We start from the raw sequence: 25,999 nt of genomic DNA, 5'->3' as shown, positions 1-25,999 counted from the left end.
AGAGGGAGGTTTGAAGTGAGGCAGGCAGGGGACAGATGTACATGGTTTGGACAGCTCAGCTATAAGTAAGACTGCAGTAAAGCTGTATACTGGGAACCACTTGTTAACTGGGGGCATAATGAAGTAGGCCGAGCTGCTGGTGATGTATTTCATTTGAAAAGAAGATGACATGGAGCATTTATTGTGTATTTTTGGCCCAATTCAAACATTTGATCAGCCTCATCACATATTTGTGAGACTGCTGTGCTTGAGATTTAGGGGTATATTTGGCTGAATTAAATATTTTATTGGGTAACATCTATCCTGCTTAGTACTATCTTGGTCACTGGCCTACTTTAGAATGAAAATAAGCTGCCACTGTGTTTTCTGACTGATAGACGCAGTGAAGTTCCATCAGCTGAGGTAAATTCAAGGCCTCAGAATTTCTTCTAGGAATTATGCAGGTGGCTTATTTTACAGTTACAGTCAGGCCTACACACTATGTTTTTGTGCCGTGGATTGAATTCTGCCTTCAGCTGAAGTTGGAGAGATTTCACACTCTGCTGTTACCACACTGACAAATAATCCGTGACACCTCCAGGTAACATGATCTTGTTAGTTATCATCAGTAACATCATTGTTCCACGTGTGAACGTATTGACTTCAAAGGTGACAGATGATGGGGAATGCGTGCCCCGGAGGATCAGTGAACTGTCACCCATGCTGAAGCAGCAGCAGCAGCAGCAGCAGCATCCCTGCCTGGTGCATAATTTGACGCAGCGGCCTCGGGCTTTGAAGCGGACAATAAAACGCCTCACAAGGGCTAATCACATTACGCACCATTTGTCTTGCTTAAGTGAAGTGTTACAGCACCTTCCGTTTCACTGGCAGACTGAGACAAGGCTGCTGCTGTACACATGTCAACATGAGAGGCAGACCTCCTGTGAAGCGCCTTCGGGTGTCTTCCTCTGCGCTACGACGCGCCTGTGCGCCTGGTGCGCCTCCGGGGACCACCAAGGGTAGTTAAGCTGATCAGGGACTCCTTATTGGGCATTTGTGTAGACTTTTTTTTTTTTTGCCTCCAAAAGTAAATTCTTTGGATATGAAGTTATCTGGAATGCACAACAAAATGAGGATATTTCATGAAATCTGCCATAACGGTTTATAAAGTTACATTTCTTTGCCATTTTAACGTTGTGACGAGAAACCACTTATTCTGCAGGAGCAAAAAGTAAAACTTGATACAACTTTCTGCGTCTTCATAAGGGTATGTGATGTTAAATCCACCACAGGGCTTCAGTTTGGCGACGAGGGACGAAAGAGTTAATCAGGGGGAGGGCGCCTGCACAGGGGCGTTTGGTATAAAACCACCTCAAGAGCGCACAAGACCAGCGTGTGTCCCAGTGAAGCCGTAGTTTGGTTTGGTTTGACTAGTTTCCCCCTTCAGGACTTGTTGGAGACGCACACCAGCGCGACTCTGCATTTCTGTGGGCCCACAATCCACAGCAATGGATGATTTCTGAAGCTGACTCAACTCCGCCGCGAAGTCTTAAAACTGGGAAGATCTGTGTGTGTTGCATTTTTTTCACCCCAGCTACCTGTACTTTTCTCTCCAAAGGTCTCAACCGGACAGTGCGCTGGATACACGCAGAATGCGGACAAAACAGGAAAAGCTGAAGGAGTGGAAGTGAAGAAAAGTGTAGCATGAGGCTGGGAATGTGGCGGGGACACCACGGGGCAACAGGGCTGCAAGTTTCCTTAGCTTTGGAGATCTGACGAGGACGCACCAAGAGCGGAAAGTGTTAATGCTGCACGCTGGATCAGCCCCGCAGGATTCACTCCGCTGTGTTTACTGGCACATCTGCGTAAAGAAGCTCACACTTGGCTGAAAGCAAACTGTATGAACAATAAATAAAGGAGGGGATTTTTTTTTTTTTTTTAAATTAGGACAAAACAACTGGATCCAAATTAAACTACAGCAGTTTCTTAGATTACTCGACTTCCACTCCTCCGATCCGTTTCCATTCTTTTTTTGCAATTCTGATTCCCGAAGTGGCTCCGAAGTGGTGTTGCGGCTCCTCGTCCCCGGCGGATCCGGAGATTGGAGTCTCTGCACCGGGAGGAGGCGGAGTCGGAGCTCCGGCCACACCGCAGGCTCCCAAGAGCGGCCGCGTCAAGAGGATGGTGCGTCTGGCGGCGGAACTGCTGCTGCTCCTGGGACTCCTTCTCCTCACCCTGCACATCACAGTGCTGCGCAGCAACCCGCTGCCTCAAGGAAATGTAACTCTGAGCCTGGATCAGGACGCGACACTTAGAGAGGTGAGTCAGGGAGACTTGTTGGAGGGGACACCTGATGCGAAATGTCATATCTAAGATCTGATGATTAAAAAGCTCAGGTGAAATGAAGCCCACATCCCCCGGGGGGGTGGGGGGGGTCCTTTGGAGACACACAGGGATGCAGTCTCCCAATGGGTGTCCCTGGGGAGTGGTTGGGAGCCAGAAGAGGGGGCAGAAGAAGAGGCAGGTCAGAGATCAGCCCCCCTCCCCAACACCAGACACACCTCCCTATTGTTGGGGGGTTAAATGCTGGCTGCAGGCACATCTCTGTCATCAGGGGCTCATCACTGTCAGCCAGGCGTTCATTTGATAAGGCAGAAGGTCAGAGATGAACCCCTGAAGGTGCCCCAGTCCTGCCAGGAGGGAGTGTCGGGCATCAACCTGTTTCTGATCACACTTTAAACTTTCTTATTTGATCCTCAACTGTACTCACACAACCTGATCAGATTCGATAATGTTTACCAAAAAAAAAAAAAAAGAAAAAAAAATCAAGCTTTGGAACTCTTTTGACTCCATTTTTTAATGAGGCCTTCCAGGTCCACTTTAGAACATGCCTCAACAAACTTTCACAAGGGAGACATTTGTCAACATGACACCACTTAAGACAGCTTTAATGGTTTAACTGCCCATTTTAACATCAGTATAAAGCACACAGACTCCAGTAGAGCCCCAAATCCTGACCCGAGGGTTAAGATGGGCCTGGGATCAACAGGCTTTTTTAGAGGGTGTTAAGCATCCTTCAGCTGCTTTTTGATGTATATTTAGCATGCTACTGAAATACTTTCTTCTTCTCCTCGTGATAAATGCGTATTTATGCCCACTGGTATGGTGGTCCTTTTATAAATGCCTTTATTAGGGCTCTGGGGAAATGAATGGAAAGAATTTTCACTTCACCAGAGCCTGGTAAAAGGGCATTTTTTTCTTATCTCCACTATCGCTGCCATTGCTGCGTATATGCAACAGCAAGCCTGTGTTTTGTTGAATATTAGGCCATGCAAAGCTGCAGGAAATATTCCAGGAATTTATCGAATATTTGTCACACAGCCAAATGTTGGTTTGGATGAGCAGGATGAGGAGCAGCAGGGAGTTTCTCCTGAGGAATCAAAGTCAAAATACCTAAACGCACACCACCCATCCCACCTTCAACATTCCTTTTGTCATTAGTTCAAATTTACATAGCGATTCTGCCATGAATGTTTTTTTCTCTTCTTCTTCTTTTTGCTCATGAATGCTCAGACTATGTGCAGATATGCTTCACTAACCCTCCATTGAAGACGGTGATGTCATCTTTCAGCCGTGCTTGTCACGGCCCAGGGGGTGTATTGTCATCCCAAGGTGTCATATCTAAAATGCCATTCACAGGAACACAAATGACAGGATGCAGCTCTGTGCACCTGAAGTGGAGACAGGAAACTCTTTGGTCCACGACACATTAGCATGTCGGCCCCCGGAAGGCCACCGTGGCACTGCACATTTAGCATATTGTTACAAATTCAACACAATTCAACAGCTAATACTGTACTAAATGATGAATTTTCTACTCTTGAGCTTATTTGCATCTTTTCTTTCCAAGAGCTCCTTGTGTCTTCCCGGCTTCATCGAGTAAATAAACATTTACCCGTCTGAGGCGTCTGACAGGGGAAGGATGATTTTCTCCTCCACCTACATAAGTGTAGTGCTGAAAAGCATCTGGCACAATGTGGACTGCCTTCATTTCCTGCCAGCCTCCCCGGGGGAAGGACCCCTGAATTGCTCCCAATTGAAAATAGAGTCATGCCCCTTTAAGCAGCTCCTCACAAAGTGAAAAACGGGGAAGCGGGAAAAGAAGAAGAAGAAGAGATACTGTGAGGAGGGAGAGGGGGTGGCTTGTGTGTGCAAGTGTTCATTCATGGCTTTTGGGAGTCGGAGGGGAGGAGGAGGGGGTGACATCCTGGGAGGCCCCAGATGAACTGAGGACTGGTGTGTCACTTTTGATCTCCAAATTAAAGCATGTTCCTTGTTGAGGAGACTCTCAGATGAGTGATAGGGACTGTAAAGCAGCCCGCCATCAAAGAGGAACACTGCCGATTTTTGAACATTTAAATGAGTTTCTCCTGTGCGCCACTGCAGCCTGGCTTGTATAAGAGGAGGAAAAAATTCAGAAAACAACATATTTTTCTCATTAGCTTGAGTTTCAAACTCCACTGAGAGTCATTTGGGAAAGGCAGAGAGAGGTGTTTATGTTGACATTATATGGAACTGACAGACTTTACACAACTAATTCACCACTGCCAGCCCTTTATGATGTCTGATTGTAATTTTCAACCCTTCCGATTCTCCTCAAACATTCTGCTTAGATTCTGATTAAGACAAAAAGCATGAACTGCTGAGTTCCCAGATGGAAATACAGATTTAGGGAAATGTCAGTGCTTGCAGGAAAAAGCAGCTTAGATGTCTTTTTTGGCTGGGGGATGGGATGCCTTCAGTCGGACAACCTCAGACATTTCCTATTTACATACAAGTTCAAGGCTTTAATCACAGCAACATATTTAAGATTATATACTGGGTAAGATAAGACTCTGATGTGCTTACTGATAGAAAATCACCATCTGTTCAGTTGGCACCAAAAAGTGAGGCACTAAGCCGTCCACTGACATTTATTGTCTTTGCTTTGACTATTCAAATGCTATAAATGAAAATGTTTAATACTTTAAAGAAGTGACATTGGTTCTTAGGTCTGTGGGGGTAATACTAGCTAATACATGAGATTAAGTGGCTTGGAAATGCAGGAATTTTGGTTTGAATTCACTATATGGTGGGAAATCCAAAGTTAGGAAAATATATAACTCATGTGCTTGTGTGTATGTTTTTCCTTGTATTACTTTGTCACTAATTGCAGTAGGCTGTTATGAGCCATGCTTACCTGGGCTAAACATGGCTCAGTTTGTAAGCTGTGTAATTTTTTACAGATAACAGATGTTACATAGAAAACTGCTTTAAAAATACGCACAGGAAAAAATATCCTTCAATGTTCAGTGGAGCTGAACAATTGATCAAAATATTTTCATAATCACAATAAGCCCAAGTGCAATATGTAAATCCAAATCAATTAGCCCTGCTTTTCATTGCGAGTTATGATGGTCCTAACATGTTTGAAGTTTTATTCTACTCAGTCCATTGTGCTATTTTTTCGTATTTGTTTTGTAATATTATTGATCAGCTAAAACTGTTTTATCTGATTAGAAATTAAGATCAGTTATGTATATTTTTTCTTCAGACATGTATGATTTTAACATTTCTTTTATTTGCGCTGATTTATTACAGGCTCTTTTTTATTTTATTGCTTGTGCAGTTATAGATTCACACGTGGGATGTTGTACAAGCAGTAAAAATTACTTTTTTATATTTTTCAATGGAAAAGAAATTAAATTATAATTCCTTCTGATACATGATTCATATTGTAATCTCAGTATCTGTTAAATATCACAATATGATTTTATTGTGTATTGTTCAGCCTTAATGTTCAGTGACATATGATATAAACAGCTTTAAAACTGATGTAATCCTGAAAGTCAATGAAAGGACGCCTGATTGGTTTAGATGGTTCCAGTTGTTTACGAAAGGCTTTCAGTTTGATTCATGTTACTTTCCTATTAATTTTATTTATGTCCTAAGCGATATAATACATGTCTCGCACATAAATCACATTAGTGCTGCTAAGCTACCAATATTTGCCCATAAACTGACAAACTCTTCATGTTTACTTGCAGGCTTCAGCTCAGAAGGCTCCCATACTGAGAGAGAGAGTTGTTCTGGGATTAATCAGAAGACTTTAAAGACTTTGACTTTAAATAAACCAAATTTGTGTCAGGATTAAAAAAAAATCTGCCAGCCATGTGTAATACAGCAGAATATGACACTACAGAAGATTCAGATAGGATTAGACTGGATAATGGAGGATTAATTTGCCTGCAAACACTGTGACTGGCTTCACAGTTTGTGTATTCTGAAATATTTACTGCAGCATCTTAAACTCATGGAGGCAATCATAACGCAATAGCAGTATTTTTTGTGTGTGTTTCGCTCGTCTCTGGGTGAATTTCCTTAAACAAGTGTAATTGAAAACACCTCACGGTCTTATGGTGGCGTGAAATGTGTTCTCAGACAGCAGATTTAAGTTAGTATTTGTAGTCATTCAAGAGAAATTGATTCAGTCTGCAGTAAAAAGCTATTAAAATCCATAAGAATCTAAACCACCCTGATGATCCCAACCACAAGTGTTTACTGTGTTGCATGTTTGTATTTGCATTGTGATCAAACTTGTGTTCTGTCGAGGTCGCTCCCCCAGCGGAGCTCAATTACAGCCACTGAAGTGAAATCTGAAGACTGGGAACTTGAAAAGCAGGGTTATCACATGGGCATCTCAAAGTCCAAGTACGTGTGATAGAACCAAAGAGAGTCCTGTGATGTTCACATAAAGGGTCGATGGCTGAGGCACCAACTGTGCTGCTGAAATGATGTTTTTCTGCGCTGAGCGCTCAGCCATAATTGTTTGGTTGTGGAACCAAGACACTTGTGGCTTGAGCTCCAATCTGCTTTTTCAGAATCTTTTCACCCTCAAATTTTATGATTCTGAACGTAAATTCTCATAAAAAGCAACTGATCCTCTTATCTATGCTAAAAAACCTCTTCCTCTTCTCATTTGGTGGCTACAGGCAACATTTCAGAACTCCTCTGTCTGAAAATCATGTGTATAATCACTGTAATTATGGCAAAAGCTCACATTAAAAAACGTCATGAGAAAGTTTTGAAATTCTATGAAATCCATCTCGTTATCATATTAACTCCATCTGGTCTCTGGTTGCGAATCCAGAAGAGTAATGCTAAATGGATATGGAGGTCTTTCTGTGCAGCCGCTGTCCCCTCTGCGGTTTAATACAAGTTACATGTACATTTATAATCCTTCCTCCCTTGCTGTGCGGCTCCATTTACAGCGTCCTATATTGCCCCCGAGTGCACCTTGGCTGGACACAAACAGCTCCACTGGGGGCTTTTATACCCACCACAATGTGGCTGAGCTGACACTTTGTCTGTGACTGGCCACCGCAACCGTACAGCTCTGCTGCCATATTCTCAGGCCTCAGCCCGGCCACAAAAACACTAGGGAGGAAGAAATGGGACATGAAAAAAGAAAACAGGGAACATGATTGATGGCTCTCTTTGATCTTATTTTCTGCCACCCCACAATGGATGATTGCTGACTACTTATGGCTGTTTGTCCAATTGAGGAATAATTGTTCCTTCTGTGCATACCTGACAGGGGACATATGCCTCAACTGTCCTTTTGGGATGAATTTACAACACCCCTGTCAGGAGACCAAATGTTTTTCTGTCTACAAGAAAGCAGATGTAATTACTTTGCAGTGTTTGCTTAGGTTTCTCTGAATAGCCCCAGTGCAGGAAAACCAACAGCCTTACATAGCTGTTTTCTCCCATCCAGCACCAGAACGTGCTATATATGTCCACATCATATTACTATAAGTAAAACAGCAGCAGCAGCAGCAGCAGCACACTCTGCCAGTTATAAATGGAAAAAATATGCAGTCTCTGAATGCAGGTTTTAGACAGATTATATTTTGGTGAAACCATGCAGAGGCACAAAACACAGCGTGATGTTTGTCCCACTATTTCAGCGGCTCCTTCTTTCTTTCCAAGTAGTAAAGAGTCCACTGTCCGCAGGATTTACGACGGAGGTCACGGCCACGTGAACCTCTGTCAACATAAGAGATCAATCTAATGTTGCTGAGTGTGCAGACTCTGGGGATGCCAGAGGACTCAGAGGGCCTCTCAGTTTTAACGTTTTCACAGAAGGGATTTTTTTTCCAATCACGCACTATGCACATGAATGCACAAACTAACAGTAAATTAACATTACTGTCCTCTCTCTCCTCAGCAGAACAACATAAATGTAAAAAGTAGCTCCTCCGCCCAGCTGACTCCTGAAGACCGGAGGTCCGGTCCAGAACACCGCTTGGCCCATCGGCCTGCAACCCTCCCCTGGGCACAAGGCAGCAATGTACACAAGGACGGCCCCGGAGCTTTCCTCCTAGATCTGCACAATTTTCCCGACCTCTCCAAAGCTGACATCAATGGACAGAATCCCAACATACAGGTGATCATGTGTGTCAGTGCACCTGCCAGTGTACTTTGATGCTTTCACTCACTGAAGACATGGCTACTCAAGCACATAGGACAGGAAGAGCAAACAGGAGGACGGAGAATAGTTTGGTGCACATCACTACACCCTTTTTCTCCCCCCTTCCCTCTCCCCTTTCACACACTTCCTGGCTTGTAGTAAAGCTTAAGATAGACACTGAAGCCTCACGTCAATCATAATGACGTGAAAAGGAAGACACTAACCAGCAGCGCCTCACTACTAACCCATGTGCACGAAGACAGACGGCAGCTTATGTAAATGTGTGGCGAGCCCTCACCCATAAGTCCCTCAATGATGCAGATGGCTGAGTAACCGCTGCCATGTTTTAAATCATTCTCCTGTCTAATCCCGCGAGGGGGGTCTTTCCATTTCTGAGGGCATCACTGCTAACTTCGAGCATGAACAAAGTGTATTAACATCTCAAGATGTGGGAAGAGAGCAGAGCGACCAATTGAGCAAGGGCGTGAGGCTGTGGGAGGAGGGACGGAGGAAGAGGAGGGGGGGCGTCTTTGATCCTGGGATTCATCTGGCTTTCATGGTCTGGAGGAGGCTGAGTAGCCCTTTGAACTTTGTGTTTAGGTGGAGAGAGGCCGAGAGGTGGGAGGGTGACTGCGGGGCAGGAGTGGTGTTCCCCCCTCATCTGGGAGGCACATGTGTTAGGGCCAAAAAAGTGGGGAGGGAGTAATATTGTGAGTAGGGGTATCAGAAAGTGCCACCTTACTGCACTCGATCGAAAATCGGTGCTCCTTTGATGATATCAACTTTCAATTGACCTTTCCTCTTTAATACAGGTGACCATAGAAGTGGTGGATGGACTGGAGGGACACGAGCCAGAAAAAGGCCTCCGTAAGGAAAGCAAACCCAGCTGGGCTTCACCTAACTGGAGAAACTGGTGGCCTCACACTTCTTCATCCTCCTCCTCTTCCACCACTCACCAAACGGAGGAGCAGGATCGCTCCTATGGGAGCAACACCGAGGACAGCAACTTCCTCCGTCCACCAGCAGACTGGGACAGGAGGGGAAGCAAAACTCAGACTGAATATGGTGAGAATGACAGCAGGGAGGGCAGGAGTTTGGGAGGAAATGAGTGCACGCTGCAGAATATTTAGCCACGTCCATAGGCTCTTATTTGAGCGCCGGTCCCCAGCGTTTCCACAGATGGCCATAGTGTGATGTGGAATCTGTAATTTGCAGATTTGCTGATTTAAACTGTCACCATAATAAGTGCAGTCATCCCGGGCAAGCTTTTGGGAGCCCCTGATTGAAGCCTTTAACACTCTTTTATGAGATGGATTCCTCTGTGATGTGGAGCTAGCTACGTGACACAGTTTAAACGCCTCGCTACATCAAAGTTTAGTAACCGGAATGGGGCCAGAAGCACTGTTAGACTTCCACGCCATTCTCACAACACTCTCCAAAAGTAACCCCGCAGATAAATCTGCCGTGAAAGAATTTACGCTAACTGTCGTACAGTATGTGTCCGGCCCGTGTTGCAGCATGCCCAAACCAACATGGTCGAACAGGAATGCGTGTGCTGTGGAAAATGTCATTTTATCCACTTGCACTACAGTGGTTAGGACAAGGATTTTATAAGGTTTTTTTGTAGAACTATGCGTAATGTTTCTGGCTTATCGCTGTGGTGAGCTCTCATTCTTCCTTTATTTCATACCACACTAATGGATAAGGACATATTTTGTCATCATTACTGTCTTGGTTTTAAACTTAATAATCGTAATTGTGGACAGGCAGTGAGGGGTCATCCATCACAGGCCATTCAGAGCACATTTAGCTGTGGTCTGAGCAGAGGTTATTATCAGGTTTTGATAAATTCTGAGTTTAGGCTGAGCAGCCACCAGTTCCGCAATACACTCTTTGGGTGGGGGGGTGGGGTGTGTGTGTGTGTGTGGGGGGGGGGGGGGGGGGTAGATGGCTATCTGGCCTGTATTCACACAAAATGCTCGTAATGAGGGGCAGATGGCAGCAGGGGGTGTATAGGAAGGTTTGGAGCCCGGCCAGAAATGCTTCCATCCCAGAATGCCCACATTAATTCTTCTCATTGATAGAGTGCTGCTTTCAAGATGTGTGTGCATGCGTGCGGTACGGCCAGTGATGGTGGCGGTGGTGGTGGAGTGACGTGGCCGTAGAGCCTCATGTAACTGTTTCCATGTATACACGTTACAGTGATGCTCTCAATGATAATTGGAGTTAAGGAGGATTTCTTGCCATTTCACTTCCCATTTCCAAACCGATGAATCACAGATACAGCAGCTGAACGGTGTCCAGTGCCACTGTGTCTGGGATGCTCCGCCAGCACGGAAAATTTCTATTTGTAAATTGCCTCCTGGATCCCCTGTAGATTTGTTAGCAAAATGCTTTCCAGTTCCTTCACTGACTGAACACATACTTTTCCCCTCAACAATTTTGCGTTAGCATGTACAGCATGGCGTGTGTGTGCAGACAGGCTGAGTAGCAAAGCCAAAGTGTGCTCCCCCACTTCCCTTTTCATGTCCTAACCCCACTTATTATTAGTGAGGCATGCTAACGGGCCTGAGTAAGTTCAGCATGTGGCCTGCATCAAAGCTGAGGATCTCTCTTTGTTTGTCTCTGATCTAAGACTATATGGACGGAGAGGGTGACTGGAGTAACTGGTCAGCATGCAGCGTCACTTGTGGAAATGGCAACCAGAAGAGAACCAGGTCTTGTGGTTATGCTTGTACAGCCACAGAGTCCAGAACCTGTGATATGCCCAATTGCCCAGGTAACATCTCGTCTTTTGATCACAGAAACAGTGCTTACATAGGGATATATTTTTTTATGTCCATGTGCAGATTTACAACTCTTTCATCCTTTGATCCATCTTTCACTGTGCATTCATCTCTCTAAAGGTATTGAAGATGCCTTCAAGACAGCAGCTACTGAAGTGAGCCTGTTAGCTGGAACAGATGAGTTCAATGCCACAGAGCTCTTTGGTGTTGGTAAGATTTTGTCTGCTCTTGTCTTACTCCAGACTATCCCTCATTCAGATGCTCTTACACTATCAAAGGCAGTTCATCCATCTGGCAGCAGCGCTCCTGCACACACTTAGCATTCCTCATGCTCGCACGGTGCTCCATTACTGTGCAGAGAATGTGCAGCAGGGCAGGAAGAGCACAGTATGCCGCTGCTCACTCTGTCTTTGTCTGTCTGGTCCTAATAACCTCACCTCCCTGTTAAATATTACACCTTCTCACACTTTTGGTTTCATCTTCTAATGCTAGAAAGGAGATGTTGCATTTAATAGTGCCTTCATTTCTTCCAGACACGGACAGCTGCGAGCGCTGGATGAACTGCAAGAGCGATTTCCTGAAGAAGTACATGACCAAAGTAGCAAATGATCTTCCCAGCTGCCCCTGCTCTTACCCAACCGAGGTGGCGTACAGCACAGCGGACGTACACGACGCCCCTACACGCCGAGACTTCCGATGGAAAGACGCCAGCGGGCCTAAAGAGAAGCTGGAGATCTATAAGCCCACAGCCCGCTACTGCATCCGCTCCATGCTGACCCTTGAATCCACCACGCTGGCGGCGCAGCACTGCTGCTACGACGACAACATGAAGCTCATCACTCGCGGCAAAGGTGCCGGCACACCCAACCTCATCAGCACAGAGTTCTCAGCCGACCTGCACTACAAGGTTGACATCCTGCCCTGGATCATCTGCAAAGGAGACTGGAGCCGCTACAACCAGGCCAGGCCGCCGAACAACGGGCAGAAGTGTCCAGACAACCCTCAGGATGAGGACTACTACAAACAGTTTGAAGAAGCGAGGGAATTCTAGCCCACTGTAGAGTGAAAAGGAAAGAAAAAAAAACACTGCTTAAGTATTCAGCTAAACCTCAGAAATGGTGCTGAAACCATTTTTATTAAGTTTTAGGTCAAATAACACAAGAACTTTTAGGCTCTGAGGAAAGACTTGCTGCTCTTTGGAACCAAGAGGAATGAAAATCCAAGAGTCACAACCCTTCTTACTTGCTCACAAGGAACTTTCTCTCATCGAAACCAGACACAAAACTTTGTCTTTCTAAATTTTTTATGAAATATGCCAGTAATCTTGCTACTAATTGTAACTCAGATTTGGTCACTAAAGGGAAAACTGACTTAATATTTGATAAAAGGGAAAATTATTATTGTTGAAGTGTCTGTTTAGATGTTCGTCTCCGTAGATTCTTTATGTTTGTTGAATCGGAGAGGCCTGTGGTAATAGAATAAAGCGATCCCTCAGGAATGTGTCGGGGAGGGAGGGCAGGGTTATCCTTCATTTTGTCATTCACAATATCCAGGTTTTCATTTAAGCTTGTGAGTATGTTTATTTAGCATGCACATTTAAAAAAAAAAAATCATTAATTTACCCCTGTAATTTAACTGTGTCCCTTGTGTTGCCGAGGCAGATCTTCATTGTAAAAAAAGCCTGCATTATTTTTGTAAAGTATTTATTAAGTTGTAGCTGTGTCTGAGTTGGGTGTCTATGACTGTGGTTACTGATTCACATGTGGCTGAATGCTAACTTGAGATTCCTCTCCAGTTCGCACGTTGCCATCGATATGCATGTCTCAAGTTAGGATTAAACCCTAATAGAGCGTAAAGAATGTGTGAATTCAACTGTACGGAAAGATTTTTGAGATATAAATCTATAAATAAATTTTTTTAAAAGTCAGTTTAATGTGTTAGATGAAAAAAAATATGTGTGTGTGATCTTCACTTCAAATTTCACTCGCTGCTATTCTCTCCTGCTGTCGGAGGAAAATTCATCTGCGGGAAAAGAAAAAGCGTCTCATCAATTGAACTCCTCCAACGGACTTAAGCCAGTGCACAAGACTTCCATTAGTTCCATCCAGTGTGGCTGTCAGGCCCGGCCTTTTGATGGGATTGTGATATTTCTACAGAGGGCGAGGAGAGTAAGGTTCCCTTGAATGCGACTCAAATTCTTTGTCTTTGGCATGCATCCTCACATTCCTGAGTAATTTCTCAGTGTACACATGTGCCCACACACACACACACACACACACACACACACACACACACACACACACACACACACACACTCAATGCTGCATGTCCACGGCAGGGACCTCTGACCATTCCTTCTCCGCTGAGTGCTGCAGTCATTGTCACACAGAGAAAGCCATTCATGGTGCCCTCATTCCTGCAGTCTTGTGTACGGCACAGCTGGCCGGGTGCAGGGCTTGTCTTTATAATGCAGCAGGCCCCAGCACGTTCCACACCCCTGAGGCGCTGCTCGCAACCACCCAGTTGTTTCCCTATTCATACAAAATTCCGCCTCATGCGTCTTTCGACCCATTTATCCCAAACGCAGCCTTTTATCAACAACCCACCCTCGAATAATGACTGTAAATCACACATGCACATTCTTTTCCAGTGTAGATACACTCCCTCTACTTCTTCTTGTGTGCTATCAGAGCAACAACGTGTAAAACCTCCCTTTTAAAGTCCCTCTCCTGAGCTAAAGCACGCTTTAAGGCTAAGATTACAGTAACAGGCATGGATGGTTATCTTAGCAGGAGCGTCTGCAGAGCAGGCCATGAAGATCAAAGCGAGGTGTACGCCTTTATTTTGAAACATTAGGGCCCAGCTCAAATTGATGACATACCTCCACCGCTACCACCCCCCAACCCCGACCCAGTATCTCTTCTCCAGACAGGCTCCACGTGTCTCGAGAGCAGGCAATTACTCGTACACCCTCCTCATTTTTCATCTCTCATTTTGTCTCCCCTCCCCCATACAAACACTTGCACGATTTGCGCTGCGATTCCAGTGCCAAGGCGCTGGTAGGAAGGCAACATTTAGAGACGGAGAGTGCAACCAGTGTGAAAACGTATAGGATGGCACACACACTGTAGGCCAGCTAGTGCAGAGAAGACTCAACTGTAAGACGTCAGTGAGGCCTCCATTTGTGTTACTATTTCCAGGCCTCTGGTATGTTTCAAAGGATGCAAAGCACCATATTAGTGGTATATTGTCAAGGATCCGAAAGGGCTCATTAAGCATCACCAAGATATGATTGTTGGTATTTTGCCTCTATTTTTGTTATAAGAAGGAAATTATATCTGAGTTTGACAGGGCCGGTTCTGGGATTTCTCAGTAGCTCTCAACACAGGAGCTAACTGTGGGAATACAAAAGAAGAATAAAGCAGTGGAAACTTGGATGGGTTGAAGTGGTAATAAATAAACAGAAAGCTGAGGTGTTCTGCTGCTTATTTTACTAGAAATTGTTAAGTTCAGGTGGTTTGTTGTACATGCTGGAGCTCGCTGCCGGCGTTCCAGTAGGTAAATAAAAAGGGTGCGTGGTGGCAATCAGACATCTCTTTGTTTTGTGGTGCGGTGCAGATGTGGCAGAGCCATTTTTAGCCTCTCGCTCCCTTACTTTCTTTCACTCGCTCTGCCGCTTTAAGGGTGGTGTAGCACAATGCAGGAAGTGTCTGGGCCGCAATACCGCAGGGCCCTTACTGCATGGGAAAGCTAATTAAAAGGTTTTTCTTTCGTCTTCTAATCTGGAATAGCTGACCTGGACCGAGAGTTTGCTTATCTAGCACCCACCCACTCTCCACCCCAACCCCAACCTTCACCCCTTGGTGCCACACTGACAAAACAGAGGGGGACGGGCCCCTGGCGCTCTGCCTGCCATAGGCTCGCATCTTTGGCACGGCGACTCAGGGGAGGAGTGGGTCATCTGGGAGGGGGGTTGCCTGGGCGTACAGCTGAACAAACAGGTCAAGTAGATGTGGAACATCTGAGAGGGCACGGTGCCTTACTTAACCCCTGCTGCTATGACATTGTTGAGATGCTGCAGCGAACTGCGGCCCAACCAGAGCAATGACAAAGCACATAGATGAATGCTCCACTTCACTTGGACACAAAATATCACTCTGAACACCATCTTGTTAGATGGGCGCATTGGCTTGAGTAGCACCTGCCTCTGGCTCATGTTTTCAAAAATAACATGCACCTGCTTATGAATTCACACACAGAGACGAACGAAAATCTACTTTATCATCTTGTAGTAGAATTTAGTTATGGCTGAACTGAACAAAATTTATGACTAATAGATGACTACATGTTTTTATACACTGTGATAATAATGTTTCTTTTTTTTTACAGGTTTCTAACTGTTAAAACAATTTACTGTCATTTTATAATTTTACAGATTGTGCCTGTATTTCTAAATTGTACACAATAGCTATAAAAACTGTGAAAAAACAGGTCAAAACTGGAAATGACAGCCACATCAAAAATCACTATTTTTCAAAATTTTGTATTCATTTACAACATTTGACAGTGAAATTACACAATTTTTATGGTATTTATTTAAATAATAAAAAATAGCATTATTTTACAGATATTTGCAATTTTTTGAAAAAAAATCTGTATCTAAACCCTTGTGTCGTCCTGCGGGTCACAATTGACCTGTTTTAAAGCTTGAAAATGTGGGAAAAAAAATATTTTCACAGTGAAACTTCTGATGTCCACATTTTCAACATTTTTGGGAAATCTTTGAACATTTTTTGTCGGAAAAAAGAAATGTTAAAAATGTTTCTTAAGAACATTCACAAAAAAATCAACCCAAATCCAGCGAATTTTGCTGGATTTTGTTTGATTTTTATGTGAATGTTCTTAAGAGAATATTAGAAGTTTTACTGATATATATGTAATCACTTTAGATTTTTTAGGATTTTTTGGGAAGACTTTTATTCATTTTTTGAAAATATTTACAAGAATTTTTTCTTGTCAGATTTGGGGGATTTTTTAAAACAAAACTTTTAAGGGAAATTTTTAAGGGATTATTGGAATTTTCTTCCTGAAGGTTTTGCAAATTTTCAGAAATTTGTGGAATTTGTTTGCTGAATTTTTGGATTTTTTTTTTTCAGACAAGAAAACAATATTTTTTTGGTGCCTGTAAATGAGGACAACAGGAGGGTTAAGGATTGATGTGAAATGTAAAAATATATACTTTTAATTGGCATTTGACAGATTTTCCCCATTTTGTTAATGTACAGCCAAAAAACAGTAAAATCCCAGAAAAAAAGCATTAACTTAGATGTTGATTGTGAAAAAAAAAAAGAAAGCAAAAGGGTCTAAAACCGTATATAATTTCCACATCAAAAATCAGTATTTTTACATATGTGACCTTATAATTACACCATTTTACTGTATTTAAATCAACATTATTCTGCCATTTTTACCATATTTTTTCTGACTCCTTTGCTGGCAGATTTTCACCATTATTTTACAGATTTTTGTTTTACAGCGTAGAGAAGTGAGTTCAAAACAGACTTAATTTTGAATCAAACACATCATTACACAAAAACAATATTAATTTTGAATTCCTATACTGCACAGAATTCATTGCAAGAAATAAAGCAAAGACAAACGGTGTGTGATTCTGCACTTTTCCCCTGAGAAGCCTCAGTGAATAAACTGAAGAAATGCCAGCCTGGTCTGATAAAGGCACTGCCTGGCTTTAACCCTGCGAGTGTTGATTTTAGGCGCTGGCACAAAGTGGCAGCGAGCAGCGTGGAGGGGGCTGGTGGGCCTGAGGTGGTGAGGGAGGGAAGCCAGCATGAGCACGGAAGCTGCATGGCCGTGACTCACTGTGACAGCAGCGCTTGGCATGTGAGGACAGCAGGCCAGACAGGCAAGGCTGCTGCCTTTGATCTTTATTTGCTCCACCGTCTGTTTTGCATTTAAGAGCCTTGCTGAGCGCGAGGCATTGGATATACCTTGAATGGCTCAGGACCCCGTCCACTTTTTAAAGACCCAGGATCCTTTTTCAAAGCGAAGGGGATCCAGGACAGAGAGGGATGATGTTTGAAAGGGGGAAGGCTCGACGTTGAATAGGGCAGAGGGTCTCCCAGCAACACAGATTAGCTCTGATGAAAAGAGGGCGCTCTGTAATAACACATAATCAAGCTAATGGAGAATGGTGTGAGTGTGGGTGAGGGGCAAGGTAACGTATGCCCACCTTTTGGATGGGATCACACCGGGGTCAGGTGGCAGTGGAACGAAAACAAACATGCACAGCAGCTCCCCGACCAAACCTGCGATACTCCTCCTGACCTGTCAAATACATTTTGCGCATTAGTGATGTCAAACAACTGTGACATGTTACACCTGAGAGGCTAACTGGCTGGATATTATCAATATGGGGTTCTATCCCACAGGCGGGCGTGGTGCACTGACAGGGAGGCATTTCTCCCTCCAAACACTGAATATATTTATATTCTTGAACAGCTCTATTGCACATTCCTCTCAGACACTACAATGGCCACAATCCAGAGCCAGCCACTGGATAAAGTCTTGCCCTACAGCGTGATACAAGTGATACAAACAACTCCACTCTCTAATCAGAGCCTTTAAATGTTTATGAGGAAGAACACCAACACTACTTAGAAGAAAAGGGCATTCTGAGAAACTTTCCTCAGCAGACTTCACTCCTGTGTGTTATTTTAGCATGCTCACAAGTCCTTCTGCAGAATTCCTTTTCTGTTCCACTGACTCTCCAGCATGTAATTTATTCCCAGAATATACATTTTTGGCAGTCCACGCTTCAGATTACATTTATTCTGTCTGTTAGGGTTTACACAAACTGCTCTCCAAATAGCAACGAATGTACAGTTGGGAGTCTCGTGTTATGGCGTTGAAATGACTCAAGGCAGATGCAGATATGTAGCAACATAGATTTTATTTACTTTCTGAGCACTGTAGAGAGCGGTGCACATATGATCTCCATAGCTTATACCATTTTATATTAGTTGCATTTTCAAGTAAACAATAAACAAACTCTATTGTGGTTTCACTGGGACCAACAGAAGCATCAGTTCCGACAATTACTCATTTCAAGTACAATTCTCAACAGCTCCATTTCATGGGCTTTGATGCATACATTAGTTTTTAGCTGTACTTTTTCGCAAGAAAATACACGTCTCTGTCAATGGGACTGTACAAATATAAATCGTGATTTTTAAATGATGACTAACAGTCATGTTTGGCGGTAGGGTCAAATGCTGCTACCTGAGCACTATATATATATTTATATGTATAAGCATCACTCTGGAAGTGCATAGCTTCCTCCTTCTTGATCAACTCAGAAAAAAAGAAAGTGGCTTACTGTATATTTTGTACATGCAGTAGCTATGTATTCACATTTGAAAACAAAAAAGCAAAGCATTCTATGAGTGAAATGGTGATAAAATTCATCATGACCTAAGATGCACATTATGCTACATTGTACAGTAAGCTGGAGGATTAAAAACAGCATGTGTGAGCGAGTATGGGGAAGTTGTTAACGCTGCAAATTGCTTTTTCTCGTCAGTACTCAACTCTCACAGCTATAAATTCTTCATTTATAACAATAACCTTGAGTAGCAGGCATTCCACAAGGTGCAGTCTGACATCTTTTTTAAAATCGGAAAGTAATTTAGGAACAAAATAAGGTCTTGCATTTGAAATTCCTAAAAGTTTGAAAATAGTCACATCTGTTCAGTAATACAAAATAACATGAACATCCACCCTGTTTCCCTAAATTATAGCTTATATACAAAAGGAAGGATGCCACTTTAGTTGGAAAAGAGTAACAAAGAAAAAATGGTGCATCAAGGCAATGGTGCATCAAGTCTAATCCAGGTGACACTGGAGAGCTCGGGGGTAACGTTGGCATAGTGTACATGCTGGAGGCAGACAGTGGCAAAGGGAAGTCCTGTAAGTGCACTAAGTAGAAGCTAACACTCCCTCCTTCCTGGACACCTGTTAAAACAGAGAAAGCTTATTACTTCTGGCATCACAAAGGCCGTGGGGAGCTGAGGGTGCTGTGCATGTGTGCGTCTAAGTGTAAGTGTGTGCACATGTGTGGAGTCTGAACTGGAATATTGCTGAAGAAGCCCAGAAGACGGGAGAACACGGTTCACTCCACGACGCCCATCAGCCGACACACCCCTCCTTCGATGGCCAAAGACTGACCAGGAACAGTCCCAGGCGGTAATCTGGATATATGTGTCTGCAGGCAACAAAAGAACACACACAATGAGAAAGGCATCCCAGTAGAGATATGCTGTACACAGAGGTGCAGTAATGGGAATTAATTGATGAAAAGACTTAGTTTTGATCTTTTGGATTCTTGTAAAAGTTTAGATTTTCACATTGTAAGTTGAGCAAATTTCACAAGATCATTAAGTATCATTAATGGGCATTACACTAGAAATAGCGAAACGGATAAAGGTGCAACATGGTTTATATGCATTTCTACAGGTATACAAAATACAACCTAAAGCCTTGATTATGAGGTAGATGTGAAACGTGTAACACAGGTCTACAAAGTCCAGTTTGAAAGATGCATCTATTTGCTGTAAGGCTAAACAAATATGCTACACAATGCCTCATGATGACACTATAAGGAAGGAATTTGGATCTTTATAAGATATCCTAATAACTAAACAATAAATTAATCCTCTGCATTAACAATCTGAAAGTTAACAATACAGTTAAACTGATCTGATTAGACATTCATTTCTAAAATTGAAATTCCTTGAGCTACACTAAAGCTTCTCTACTAAAGATGGGAACGGCAGTAATTTTTCAGCGTCAATGGGCAACTATTCCCTAAGAGCCTTTTCAGAAAAGTAGACTTCTGCACCTTGTCTGGGCCTTGTCCTCCTGGCTTTAGCAACTCAGAGTCTTGTCTTATTTTCCTGGACGGTTACGCTGCTAATTTCATTTTCCTGGGTGTTGTAGTGGTTGGTGAAATTGTGCCAGTAGATGCATCATTTACTTTTTTTGCCTTCTCCGGAGTTCTGTCTACTAAAGCTTTGAGGTAATTTGTCAGGAACCAAGTACAGTTGAGAACAATCTTCTCAAGTACGGCCCCCTAACTGAGTCCAGTACTGAACTGTAGTTCATCCTGGCTGTTCTTCCCCACAATATCCTTTTAGGTTTTACCACTGGTTGAGGTCTCCCAGCACTAATTGGGAGACAGCACCAAGGTCCATTAGGCCTGACCCTGTAGAGCTCCTGCAGGTCACAAAGGCACCCAAGCTCCAAAGCCACAATTAAATTTTGAACTCTTTGGTTGGTAAGAGGGCTGCACAGTGGTGTAGTGGTTAGCACTTTCGCCTTGCAGCAAGAAGATCCCTGGTTCACATCCCGGCTTTCCCGGGATCTTTCTGCATGGAGTTTGCATGTTCTCCCTGTGCATGCGTGGGTTTTCTCCGGGTACTCCGGCTTCCTCCCACAGTCCAAAAATATGCTGAGGTTAATTGATCATTCTAAATTGCCCGTAGGTGTGAATGTGAGAGTGATTGTTTGTCTCTGTATGTAGCCCTGTGACAGACTGGCGACCTGTCTAGGGTGTCCCCTGCCTTCGCCCGAGTCAGCTGGGATAGGCTCCAGCACCCCCGCAACCCTAATGAGGATAAAGCGGTGTATAGATGATGGATGGATGGTTGGTAAGAAGTCATGTTTCTGAGAAAGCCATGAATAAGTGTAAGATGGCTGAGAGAGCAAGAACATACACAACTGTTGCATCATGAGCTTGGACCCCTGAAGTCCAAAGGTGCGAAGTCTGTATTTGTAGAGTGACAAAGTGGAGAAAGAGAATAGACTTATAGTGTTTTGTGTTTGAGCAGAGACAGAAAGCAGAAAAAGGAGGAGGGAAGGGACAAACACAGCTGTGAAGACTGGAGTGATACTTCCACTGGGAGATCAAAGGTGACCAGCTCGCCCTGTGCCAATAATGACCGTCACCTTCCTTCCTCTCTCTCGCTCCACAGAGGGTAACACAGACTGCAGCCTTGGGGGGAAGAGTACATCCACTTATTTACCAGGCCACTGAATTTTCCTGACATCACTCCTCCAGTTGCAGAAGTCTGTTGGTCTTTTTTTTTATGTGGGCTTAGACTATGGCCCCTAGCACCCTGAGGGCAACTGTCACTACAATGGGACAACAGCCAGACAAGGCCATGCACACATGGCAATACTCTCAGGGACTATTATGCCTCCAGTACACGTTTCTGCGTTTCTGGGTCCATCTTCTTCCCTTCATCTTCTGAGAATGAGGTTAAGAAAAGGCCTCATTTAAACTGCCCATAGCTAAGTCATAATCAGCTAATGGTGACATGCTAAATGTTTCCCTTTTGATGTTTGAATGCCAGAGGGAAAGAACTTTGCAATGTCCTTTTAAATCCTTACCACGCTGAATATACGGAAGAAAATACACAACTGGACACAATTACCTGCTCGCCGTGTGACTTCATGTATGTCACAAGAAAAATATATGTGACATTGATGCCACTGTGCAGTAACTGACCCTTACATTCAATGTTTGTGTCATATGTTGAGATTTTAATATTGTTTCAAGCTCAATAGCATGAGTCAGCAGGAAGAGCGAAAAGTTATCATAACCAAACAAGCAATTACACCAGCACAGTGCTCAGAACATTCCAAGTCCTTTATAAGCTATGGTGCCAGCTCATATCTCCAGGTTATAGGGGCAGAGTAATGAGGATGAATAGCGCTTCAGGCTTCGAAATTAGATAACGCAACACTTCTGTGACATCAAGTCCTGTCAGCATCAGACAAATAATCCGGTAAACTAATGTGCAAATACTTAACTATTAAATCAGGTTTTGTGGCTGTGTTGTGCCAACCTTTGTCATCACTGATTTCAAACGTGTTGATATTGATAAGCAGTTATTTCACTCAGCTGAAGAAAAGCTTTTAAATGTCTCATTATTCTGCTCAGTGCCTTTAGCAATACCAAGTACATAGACTGAAACCTTGTTGATGTTGTAGCCCAACACACTGTATGCACAGTGGTTGAGCTGTATTCCTGAAGATTTGTCATTAATAAAATGCAATGTTTTAAGGAAGTCCAGCAAGTCACACAAAATGACAGCATTTTGGGTTTATCAAAAATATTCAGTGATCAATATAACCACCTTTCTTTTCAACAGCTGTCATGAGCCTTTCATCCATGGAGTCTGTCAGTTTCTTCCTTTATTCAACTTTTGCTTAAGGTACCAACCACAGTCTCCCAAATGTTCAAAGAGATGGATTGTCTTCCCTCACTGTAAATCTCACATTTGAGAAGGGCCCACAAGTTCTCAGGAGGTTTTCAGTCAGGCCAGGTTAATCAGACATCTTTCAGGAGTTTTGCGGGTGAACCAAGCAGTAGAGTACTTAGACGCATGTGAATGCATTGTCCTGCATAAAGGCCTTTTCAAATACTGCAGACCTCCTCCTGTAACTCCTGTAAGCATGTTCCAGAAACTGGTGGCAGGTTTGGAAGTTAAGTTTTTAGTCCATCTTCAGCCTGAAAAGGTCAAATCAACTCATCCTTACTGATAGCAGTCCATACCAATACTCCTCTTCCACCTTGCTTGCAACTGACTCGAAATGGTGTCCATGTGATCCAGCCACGGGTCCATCCATCTGGTCCATCAAGAGTCATGATCATTTGATTTGTCCATAAAAATGTTGAAAAACTTGCCTTGGCCAGTTGTGACATTTCAACTTGTGAGTCTCCTTCAGAGGTAGCCATGTTTCAATATTGGCTACCTTCACATGTCTCAGAGCATTTCATTCCTTGTACGTCTGGACGCTCCAGGTAAGCGGCAGTTCTTGAATATGATGGTCTTGGAGGATAATAGGCTCTTGGTAGCTTTATGTATAATTTTTTTTCCATTCTCTGCAGTTAATTTGCGCTTTTTGCAACAAAATGTCAACTGTCCGACAGTCACACCTCAGTAGTTTAGCTACTTTAAGAGTACTGCATTGAATCATTTTTGCAATAATTTTATATAGTTTATTATGAGGGGTTAATCATGTACGGCCATACCCTCATCATTACCCAAATTCATAGCACCTGAAAATGGTTAAATCCAAAAAGCATTCAAGTCTATATAGAGTAGGAAAATGTGCATAGGAAATATATTAAGGTCGGAATAATTGCATATGTACTAATGCTACACACAGTGTAAGTGGTTAGTTACTTTGGCTGCAGTGTGGTGAACATTGCAACTGAAATCCCAAACATGATCTCAGGTCTTCAAAATGGATTTATACTGTTTATAACATGGTGGGCATGATGTCCATCTCAGCACCGCCTTGAGTCCTTGTTGTGGAATCTATGTATACAGAAGCAGCATAAACTAATTATGAAGTCAGTGGAGTTAAAAGAAGAGAAATATAGAGTGATGTGATAGTTGGGCTAGATAGACATAAAAACATGGAGACATGCAAACCTACAGTGAGGCTGTTGTCAGCTCGTTACCCACTGACTGAAGTGACCACATGACAGGACTACAAATGAGTCAAAATATAACATGAAAAACACAGTTCCATTGTATCTGTCGGAGAAAAACAACATTCTTTGGTGATATGAATGTGTTTAGGGGCTAGAGAAGCCACACATTAACACCACAGTGTAGACCAAAGGGTAAATTTAGCATGTGGACTATGCTGTTGTTTTTGTATTGTGGTTTTAACATTCTTCTCTTTTAAAATACAATAAAAAACAATCATATGCTATTTATTCTCCTGGCAAGATGGATAATAAAAACAACATGTACCGTAAAAAGTACCATAAAAAAAGACACTTGTCGTGTAATACTCAAAGCTGAAAATAACCAGGAGGCCTGAATTGCATGCCATTTGTTTTTCTCTGGCCTTATGCAATTTGAGCAGAAAAATCTTTATAGTGGTAATGATGTCCAGGAGGAGGAAACTGATCTATGGTGGTGGTGGTGGGGATCCTACATTTCTCTTTCATCTGTGGAATCACGACAATCATAAAACAATAGTCTAACTGTTTCAGAAGTGCCGCAACTGGCTTGTCCATGCAGCTTTGTGTAGCTCTGTAAAACATAGCTACATGTTTTGATGTCTATCCAGTGCAAACACAGGTGAGTGTCTGAATAAAACCAGATGCTTGCTCTCTGTAGTACTGCTGCTATTGTACAGTCTAATCTAAGAAGGACTGGGACACAGACTAGACTTTCTTCAGAAACAACATCTAATTGAAAAGCAAGAAAAATCTGAGAAGAACAGTGTCTAATATTTGGTCCAAAATCTAACTTTTCTAACTAATTCTGAAAATTTTATCATAAAAACGTTTTGAATTAAAACACCAAACTGAGAAGGAAAACAGATACAGCAGCACTCCAGTATGACCTCTGTCCTAAATACTCCAGCTACCGTGTATCAGTCCTTTCATGTTCTTATCACAAAAAAGCAGTGGAAGATGGACTCTGGCTGGTTAGAAATGCCCAGCTAATAGGAATGGGAGGAATGTCTGTAGAATAGCAGCTGAGGCTGTAGATGGCTCTGGCTCTACACCAATCAGTCAAAACAATAAAACCACCTGCTCAATAATGTATAGGTGATTTTCGTGCATCACAACAGCTCTGACCTGTCAGGTCATGGACATGGGACATCTTGAAGGGGGATCTTGTGTTGTTTGGCACCAGGATGTTGGCAGCAAATCCTTTGGGTAATATGGGATTGCGAATTGGAGGCTGTGTGGATCTTGCATGACTGTTCATTCAGACTGGGAGGTGGAGAAACTGGAGGTCAGGTCTACACCTTGGCCTCTTTGTCATGTTCCACAAGCTGTTTGTGAACAGTTTTTGCAGTGTAGTGGAGCACACCGCCTTGACGGGGGGGGGGGGGGGGGGGGCGCGCTGCCTTTGGGAAGTGCTGTTGTTCTGCTCCCAGTGTTGTAGTTCAAGATGGCAAGACAAAGATTTTGCTTCACAGGAGGACTGAAGTCCACTGCAGACCCTTTTCCCAAACTGCCTATGCAGCAGGCCTTCCCCACAGCTTTACCATCAAGGCCTTGGACACCTTGCCACCTCCTGGACCTCCATGGCATACAGACCACAGCAGACATCATAGCTGGAGCCTGGCCACATTAGAATTCCCATCTCAAGCTCTTTGAACTTCACCAGATTGGAGAAAAAAAAAAAACAGATTCTGGGCGTTATGGAATCCCCCCAGTGGCCAGCTCTGGGCCCAGCTGGGGATCAATGAGTGAAACCTTGTTTTGTACCAAGTCTGGAGGCACGAAGGACAGAACAGCCAGCTGCTCTGGTATGCAGATGGCAAAGCACAGAGGCATATCAGAGCTTCACAGCTTCACTCCCACAACTAGCTACTCAAGTCTCTGATAGAGTGGTGTGAGGTTTGGTGGAGCAGCTGTGTTCTTGGCTGCACTCTCCAATATCACTGTGTCACCAATGGCCCCTCAAGAGGAAGTGGATACCCTCCCCCAAGAGATGCAGAAACCACTACTGACAGATGATATTCCGGGATCTGCACCCACTGAGCATATTGATTTTATACAGAACATTTTGAAAGCTTATCTCAATGAAGTGATGCTGGGAGACTGGTCCACCACGATAGATTTCAAAAGTATTTTATGCTCCTGAGGTGTCGAGATCCAGGA

The 25,999-nt window shown here is 43.4% G+C and overlaps 2 protein-coding genes across 5 annotated transcripts in view; one reads left to right on the top strand and one right to left on the bottom strand.

The window, feature by feature from the left end:
* Window positions 1–1,354: 1,354 nt before the first annotated feature.
* ism1 (isthmin 1) lies at window positions 1,355–13,204 on the top strand. Of its 2 annotated transcripts, none has more exons than XM_023278034.3 (6): window positions 1,355–2,298; window positions 8,252–8,467; window positions 9,304–9,556; window positions 11,127–11,270; window positions 11,398–11,487; window positions 11,811–13,204. In XM_023278034.3, the coding sequence occupies exons 1-6, from the start codon at window positions 2,161–2,163 to the stop codon at window positions 12,326–12,328; spliced, it is 1,359 nt and encodes a 452-aa protein (XP_023133802.1). In that variant the 5' UTR covers window positions 1,355–2,160; the 3' UTR covers window positions 12,329–13,204. The 2 variants fall into 2 exon arrangements, with proteins under 2 accessions (XP_023133802.1, XP_023133801.1); XM_023278033.3 differs by having other exon boundaries at window positions 1,356–2,298; window positions 8,249–8,467.
* Window positions 13,205–18,230: 5,026 nt separating this feature from the next.
* The window catches only part of tasp1 (taspase, threonine aspartase, 1), a 31,813-nt gene continuing 24,044 nt past the window's right edge, over window positions 18,231–25,999 (bottom strand). For 2 of the 3 annotated variants that reach the window (XM_023278028.3, XM_035951797.2), the window contains exon 14: window positions 18,231–19,558. In XM_023278028.3, coding sequence (XP_023133796.1) covers window positions 19,466–19,558 — 93 coding nt within the window. In that variant the 3' untranslated portion in view covers window positions 18,231–19,465. The remainder of the gene's footprint in view (window positions 19,559–25,999) is intronic. The other variant, XM_023278029.3, reaches the window with a different exon arrangement.

This window comes from Amphiprion ocellaris, chromosome 16 (assembly GCF_022539595.1).
Source record: "Amphiprion ocellaris isolate individual 3 ecotype Okinawa chromosome 16, ASM2253959v1, whole genome shotgun sequence".
In the NCBI taxonomy this organism is placed as follows: domain Eukaryota; kingdom Metazoa; phylum Chordata; class Actinopteri; family Pomacentridae; genus Amphiprion; species Amphiprion ocellaris.
This window is presented reverse-complemented; position numbering and strand designations above follow the sequence as displayed.

Coding starts and splice junctions, on each gene's coding strand:
- ism1 (XM_023278033.3), top strand. CDS start 2,161: ATGGTGCGTCTGGCGGCGGAACTGCTGCTGCTCCTGGGACTCCTTCTC. Junction 2,299..8,248: donor AGGACGCGACACTTAGAGAG/GTGAGTCAGGGA, acceptor CTCTCTCCTCAG/CAGAACAACATAAATGTAAA. Junction 9,557..11,126: donor CAAAACTCAGACTGAATATG/GTGAGAATGACA, acceptor CTCTGATCTAAG/ACTATATGGACGGAGAGGGT.